Genomic DNA, 7,552 nt, shown 5'->3' on the forward strand with positions numbered 1-7,552 from the left:
CCTCTGCGCCCTCCTTGCTCCAGGCCACCTGCTAATATAGACACAGCCCAAAGAGGCTGCCCTGCCGCTTTCTAACCCTCTCACTGCTTAAATGGGGGAACAGAGCCATTTTAGGCACCATATGGTAGCCCTGCAGGCCTCCAGCTGCCACTCTACAGATCAACAGCTCAACCAAATGTCTCATGTCATATCTGGCAGCCCCACACAGACATCTCAGATACCTTAGGGAGACTAACTGGCTGGGGATGTCTATGTTTAGGCAACGGAATACCATTTTATTTAAGTATCTATTTCCCTCTAGACCAAAAAAATTGGAAGCAAATGAGATTAATTATGAGAAAAAAGGCGCTTGAAATATTATGGTGAGTTCTATAAAATAAAATAAAATAGAATAAAATAGAATAAAATAAAATACCTTGTAAAATTCTCTCATATAAAACCCTTGGAGAATTTTTTAAAAAAAACTTTGTACTTTAAAAAGTACAAAAAGTCTAATTTGGGCAAATGAAAAGTATTGTTTTGTACTTCAAGAAACTCCTGAATTGTACAAATAGTGTTTATTGTTCAGTAAGGACTGGATTCACTGACTTTAATAGAACTATTGAGAAGCTTGATATTAAGTTTGTGTGTGTGTACTTCACTGGTCTAACACCTCTGCTGCTCTGAGGACTGTAGAATCAGGATCTTTGCAGGACCACATCCTAAAGCTAGGTCTATACTAGTAAATAAGTAAATTATCAAATTGCTAAACTTATTGGGGTAGTAATAAAAGAAACATGCTTTGGCATGTCCTTTGCCCTAAGGAGAATAAAATAGAATAAAATAAAATACCTTGTAAAATTCTCTCATATAAAACCCTTGGAGAATTTTTTAAAAAAAACTTTGTACTTTAAAAAGTACAAAAAGTCTAATTTGGGCAAATGAAAAGTATTGTTTTGTACTTCAAGAAACTCCTGAATTGTACAAATAGTGTTTATTGTTCAGTAAGGACTGGATTCACTGACTTTAATAGAACTATTGAGAAGCTTGATATTAAGTTTGTGTGTGTGTACTTCACTGGTCTAACACCTCTGCTGCTCTGAGGACTGTAGAATCAGGATCTTTGCAGGACCACATCCTAAAGCTAGGTCTATACTAGTAAATAAGTAAATTATCAAATTGCTAAACTTATTGGGGTAGTAATAAAAGAAACATGCTTTGGCATGTCCTTTGCCCTAAGGATGACTGACAGAGAGCAGCCCTTATCTCCAAAATGGGTTGGCCACAGGCAAACAGGGATGCTCCAGGGGCTGACCATGCTTGGGACTGCGTAGCAGAGGCTGGTGGCCACAGGCCAGTGCTGTGTTATGGGCTAACCTCCCAGTCCTGCACAATGACCACACGCCAAAGCTGCTGAAAACCAGTTTTATCTACCAAGACATAGCCTAAATTTCTTAATCTGCATGGAATTATTTGGACCTTCAGGTCTTCTAAGCACTGAAACCAAAATCCTGACCTCTTGTGGCCATCAGATTACCCAGCAAAGCAGTTTATAACACACAAAGCAGGTGATGCTCTTGATGGGCGTGTGGGTATTCGTGTATCCCTGCTGCTCCTCTCCCAGACCTGCCTGAGTTTCAGCAGCCAGTGACAAACCTCTGTATTTGTTGTAAATGTAAATTAAAGTAATAGCATAGTCTTTTTAGACTCTGTGGACAAAAATGTGGCAGAAATGCCACAGAGATGACCAGTATGATTATGCACATTAACATCCTGCATGTGGCACACAAATCCCTTGCAGACCTTGAATTCTAACAAAGACATGAGAAAGGGACATGTTAGTTTGGTCTACCTTGCTTTGCTGTTCTGTTTGTCTGCCTAAGTAGCTTTGGGTTGAAGAAGAGCATAGACTATGAATATATACTACATTTATGGAATTAATTGTATATGATGCCACTCATTGCATATATATTATCAGCACTTTTTTTAAATACAAACCTACATTTTTAAGACCTCAGCATCAAAAAAACAGGCAGTCTGGCTTCATGTGCAGGTTGCATAAGGAGAAACGGCTTTTAGCGGCGTTCCTCAGGCCAAGTGATCTCTTAACTGGAAAAGCTAAGGCTACAAAACATTAAGGGCCAGCACACTGTTTGTATCCTAATCATCCATGTGCAGTGATGTCCCTGTATGTGAATTTATTTTATCCAGGACTGAATACCTGAATGCTTGATAATTTCTAAAAGAAGTGGAGCACCTACAACTATGTATTTCCAGTCTGCATGTATGCCAAATCCCAAAGCTACTGTTATACAAATAATACACCAAATACAAAAGTGTATATTACCAGTGAGTATAAATGTGTTATATTAATAGCATATACTCACAAACATTAAACAGTTCATGAATAAAATGTGGGTTTAGAAGTTTTTCTTTCTATCACCTTGCATATATAGATTGGATACAGGAACTGCAGTGCTGAGTACATTTTTATTTACAGGACAGATTCATTGATAATTGCACTTGCTTACCACAGGAAAGTAAGTAAAAAATAGTGTTTTAACTCAAATTTACATGTTAGTTTTGTTATTTTTGGATCTGCAGTTCACTTCTGATCCCACAAAGGCTTATCCATGTGTTTAGTTTTATACTTAGGAGTAACAATAGTAAAACTAATGTACATAAAAATAAGCCTTTGGAGACCTGAACTCTTGATGGTAGCCTGCTTTCCTATTTGACATGTACAAAAACCCACACGAGAAAGAAAAGGTAAAGTGAAAAGGTACAATCACTCCCATTGCTCAGGTTCTATGAGGTTTTTCATTTCACATTCTCTCAAAAGAACAGAAATTCGTGTTAACAAAGCTATTAATAGGATAGACAAAATGGTTTGTAGAAAAAACATTTTAGCAATCATTTATCAAATGCTTTTCATTTCAGGTTCTTCTCAGGTCTCTCTTTCTAGTATGTCAGCATCCCCCTGTTTCCCTCTGAAATTAATTGATATTTCAGTTGCATACATTGACAGGCTTGGATTTTATCACTTAGAAGCCAGATGCTTCTTGGCCCTCATTTATGACTCGTTTTTTGCAGGATGCCCATGACAGCAGCAGCTGCTCATCCTCTGTTCCAGTAAACACCACGGGGCCACTGAACTCTGTTCCTCGACATTACGATCATTTCATTGTTTTACTGGTGGGTGACATTTCAGCTTCCCCTTGGGCACCTAACGCTCCTGCTGGAGTCCAGTGAATTCTGGCACACAGTGGATGGGAGAACAGGTTCTTCTGACGATGAAGATGCAACACGGCAGCATCTTGAAATGTCGCAGTGTCAGAGAGCGCTGAGGTGCTTTGTACATGACTGTACTACGTTTGTGGCTTTGCTGAGAATGCTGAACAACATGGGAATGGTATTCTGCCTTATACAGAAAAGTACCAGCAGGCAACAGTGAAACAGATAACCTGCCCAGATTGCTGTTGACAGAAGACAGACAAGATTCTTTTGTGGGATGAAACACATCACAGTGCATTTTCAGGTAGCAAAAATAGAGGGACAATAAAAAGTAAATTTTAAGTGCTATTACACAGAAGTTGCTTTCACAAAGTGCAGTGGTTTTTAATTAGTTGTAGCACTGTCTTGAGAACCTCTTCCCTGGAGGGGCTGGCATCGACCTCTTGGCACGCAGGATCCACCATCCTTCTGTATGACTCTTCAACTCTGTTTAAAAACCAAGGGAGAGAAACGAAACTACAGATTGCAGGGATATGAAATGGCATTAGTCATCAGTCTCGGAAGAAAGTGTTTGTGCTGCAGAATGAAATCTACTGCAAAGAGCAATAAAGCATTAGTAGCTATTACGATGCGAACCTCAAAGCACGTTGTTTCCTCGACACTGATTCCCAGAGCTCTATCCCTATGCATGTGGTGTGGCATTAAAGCATTTCTTTCTTTACAGCTTAGCCCTGGATACTGTCCGGTACAGCAGTACAGTGGACAACCTGCTTCTAACACCTGAGTTAATTTATTTAGAGCCTGCTAAGGTTGATCTCAGCTTTGAGTCACTGGAGAACTGGATTGCAGAGTTGATGCAACATTTAACCCTTTCCTCTGACCAACTTTGCTAACCAGATGAATACCAGAATGAAATACAGGATGAAAACCTCCTCGCTTAGACTGTAAGCCTTCTCATAATGCAGAACTCTCCCACATTTAGTCTATGAGGATGTGAATGAGAATGTGAATATAATTTTCTATATTCCCACAATAATTAATAATGCCAAACATGCAGGCCACAAGTTGTAAGATGAATCAAGCAAAATTCTGAATGTTCTCATATTCAGGTTGACATAATTAACAAGTAGAAATAACCAAAGGCTTTCTGATGGGAATAAGAAGTAAGAGAATTAAGACATGAAGGATTCTTAAATGGCAGCATGTTCCTTTGGCTCACCCATCCCTCTGCAGGTCCCTCTATAGGAACTGCATGTCCGCACAGAGCTTCTGTCAAAATTAAGCGATGCATATTTTTAAGGTATATCGTCACTAGAAACATTAAAAACCTAGAGGTAGATTTCAGCTTAGCTATTTGTAGATACGGACACCTGCATTCAGGTGTCTAAACAGAGGTATCTCCAAGAGCACTGGATATTTAAATTTCCACTGTAGACAATGATGACCTCATCAATACATTTGGCAGAGCCTAGACAGCAATTCAGCTTAGGCATAGGAAAACCTTGTGCTGTGAGTGGGACATTTTGCTACTGATCCCATAGGAGCCAAGATTGCCTCCCTCCTCTTATGCCTCATTAAGGTGTACCTTTGGCGAAACAAGCTGTTGGCTTCCAGCTCAGCTTCCTCCTTTGTTTTCTCCAGCCCCCGACGCTGAAGCCTCCGGTCTCGCTCCTCAGAGTCAACAGTCAGGAGAAGAACAAGATCGGGTTTGAGCAGATCCTCAGGCCACTGGTACACCTCATCATCAACTGGTGGAAGATCCTGGACTTTCCCACTTATTTCAGTGGCAATTGTGTAGGCAGCCGTGCTGTGCCAGTATCTGTCGGGCAAATACAAACCAGAGAGAGAAGTTTTGAAGGGGACACTAATTCTTCAGTAACATGGGGGACAGGTGTTGATATAAAGACAAGTGCAATAATGACTAGGTAGGTAACAATGTCATTTTGAAGGGAACGGTAAAGAACAATTCTGTGCCATCCATTTTTTCTTAACAGAACGATAACACACAAATGCAATATTTGGAATTACTGTGAATTATTAATTAAAACATATGGCAGAAACTAAACATTAAGCAAAGAGTGTTCAAGATACTCCTATTGAAAGAAAGTCTTCTCACATAATGAGAGAAGTCAAAAGAATTACATTACATGTTCAAACCCAATACTCAAGAGTCTCTTTTTTGTGGTTGCCATTCTTCATCCAACAGATTTGGTAGAGAACATGCAGTCTTCAACCACATCTGAATGAAGACAGACTTTATTAATGGCTACGCATTTCACTTGCATTTAACGTTCCCACCATTATGTGGCACTGTATTTCATATATTTCAGTGGTTTTGAGGCTGGTTAAAAATGACATACGTATGCAAACAACTTCTGAGTTTGTGTGTTGTGGGGAATACTCACAGTACATCTACTGAAACAAGCCAGGGGTTTCAAAGTGCATCTAGACTTTCTTTATTAAGAGTAATACTGAAAGCTGCCGACACAGTTACTGAAAACAAGAAATAACATAAACAAAGCCAAAAAAGTGGGAAGCGTATTTGTGGCTTTTTTAAGTTTCCACTGTAGACAATGATGACCTCATCAATACATTTGGCAGAGCCTAGACAGCAATTCAGCGCACCCTGAGGGAGTGCAATTCAGGTGCCTCAGGTGCAATTCAGTTGCCTAAGCAAATGTATCTAGTACTGCTTGAGATGCTCTGGACTATCTCACTTAGCTTCCAGTTGCTGGTCCAGAAAGGGCCCACAGGTCCTGCCTCGTATCTTCCAGCCTCGTGTAAGTGTCTCAGATCATATAAAATGGCTCTAGATGCTTCTGCTGTATCTATCTCGATCATTCTAATCCACCCATATCTCAGACGCTTCTTCGAGATAAGCATGATCAGCAGCCCTCATTTTCCTCGGGTTTGTCACAGAGCCCTGCTTCGGCTCAGGCTGCACAGCCCACGCCTCCGCTATTCCCAACTGAAGAGGTAGCACTTTTTATGTGTGCTAAAGCCAGTTACAAGTATTGCATTGATGGAACTCTCCCAGCTTACTGCTGTCATAAGTATTACCCTTAAGAAGATGTCATATTTATCTGACTACCTGCGAAGTAGCACTTCCAAAAAAAAAAAAAAAAGAAAAAAGAAAAAACCCAGAGACTCTCACTGATGATTTCTGCCTGTAACACTGAACAACTGTATGATGGCACCGATACAAGAGGGCTTCTTAAATATACAAACCTGTCTATGATCACAGGTGCCTGAGTGGATGCTTTTGCTATTTCTGAAGCAAGAATGTAGTTGCCCGCAGCATAAAATGCTCTTTTAATGGGTGCTGGCTCATCGTCAAATATTGCCCTCCATTGGCTGATGCAAGGCGGTGGAGACCTTAGCAGAACGCCGTTCAGGGAATTCTTAACAGACTGGGTTACGGTGGTTTTGCCTGCATTTCATTTACAGAAGGAAGCATTTGTTATATTACATATCGGACACAACTGGGTTTTAAAAACTGAAAAATGCTCCTATCTGTTTACTGGGAGCACAATTTCTGACACGTGACTACATAACCTCAGTATCTTCTGATAAGGTTTTCAGTGAAAAATGATTATGAGTCTGGTTCCATGAATTATTACTCCACTTCCTACTCTCGGGGCCTTCCTTCCCTCCCTTGTGCCAGCTTTCTGTCTTTGCTCCTTTAAATGCATTAAATGCACAGCAATTTCTCGATATATCTATTTACAGTATTTTTCTAGGTCACAGTCCATGTGGATGTTGCAATGCTGTTGCTCAATACTTTCCTTTTAGAGGGCATTTTCAGTTCTCTTTAACTGAAAATACAGAAAACAAAGTTATTCAGAGTCAACTAGTATTTCTCCCTGAGACAAACTGCTGCCACTTTCCCACGCTGCCACTGTTCTAGGTCATCTATTTGAAAACTCTCCAGTACCAGTATGTTTCATCATCTGCACAAGAAATTTAATTTCCAGTACTCCACTCTTTCTATTCTTTCATTTACATAGATAGAGAATTCATCCACTGAATAGACTGTTTAATCTTTTACAAGACAGAGAAGACAGGCTGGGATTTATAGTTACTAATTCTTTCAAATCTGTCACAGGTTTCCAGGATTTTTTGAGTTTTTAAGCCTTATGCCTGGCTGAAAGCCACGGCGGCTGCTCCTTCCAACACCTTCTCCTTCGCGGCTCCTCAACCACACGTTGCTCTTACCCGTGGCATCCAGCCCCTCAAAAACCACGACGGGAAAAGCTCCCTTCTTCTGGTGCTCGGGGCATTTCTCCAGCAGGTCGAGCACCGCTCCAGCCTCCGGGATCCGCCCTGCGCACTGCAAGGA

The 7,552-nt window shown here is 40.5% G+C and overlaps 1 protein-coding gene across 1 annotated transcript in view; it reads right to left on the reverse strand.

Moving 5' to 3' along the window:
* Positions 1 to 2,550: 2,550 nt before the first annotated feature.
* The window catches only part of CMPK2 (cytidine/uridine monophosphate kinase 2), a 5,705-nt gene continuing 703 nt past the window's right edge, over positions 2,551 to 7,552 (reverse strand). The window contains exons 2-5 of the mRNA XM_035895318.1: positions 7,429 to 7,548; positions 6,442 to 6,643; positions 4,799 to 5,032; positions 2,551 to 3,699 (exon numbers count right to left, since the gene is read on the reverse strand). Coding sequence (XP_035751211.1) covers positions 3,579 to 3,699; positions 4,799 to 5,032; positions 6,442 to 6,643; positions 7,429 to 7,548 — 677 coding nt within the window. The 3' untranslated portion in view covers positions 2,551 to 3,578. The remainder of the gene's footprint in view (positions 3,700 to 4,798; positions 5,033 to 6,441; positions 6,644 to 7,428; positions 7,549 to 7,552) is intronic.

This window comes from Egretta garzetta, unplaced genomic scaffold, assembly GCF_000687185.1.
Source record: "Egretta garzetta isolate BGI_Z169 unplaced genomic scaffold, ASM68718v1 scaffold15, whole genome shotgun sequence".
NCBI lineage: Eukaryota > Metazoa > Chordata > Aves > Pelecaniformes > Ardeidae > Egretta > Egretta garzetta.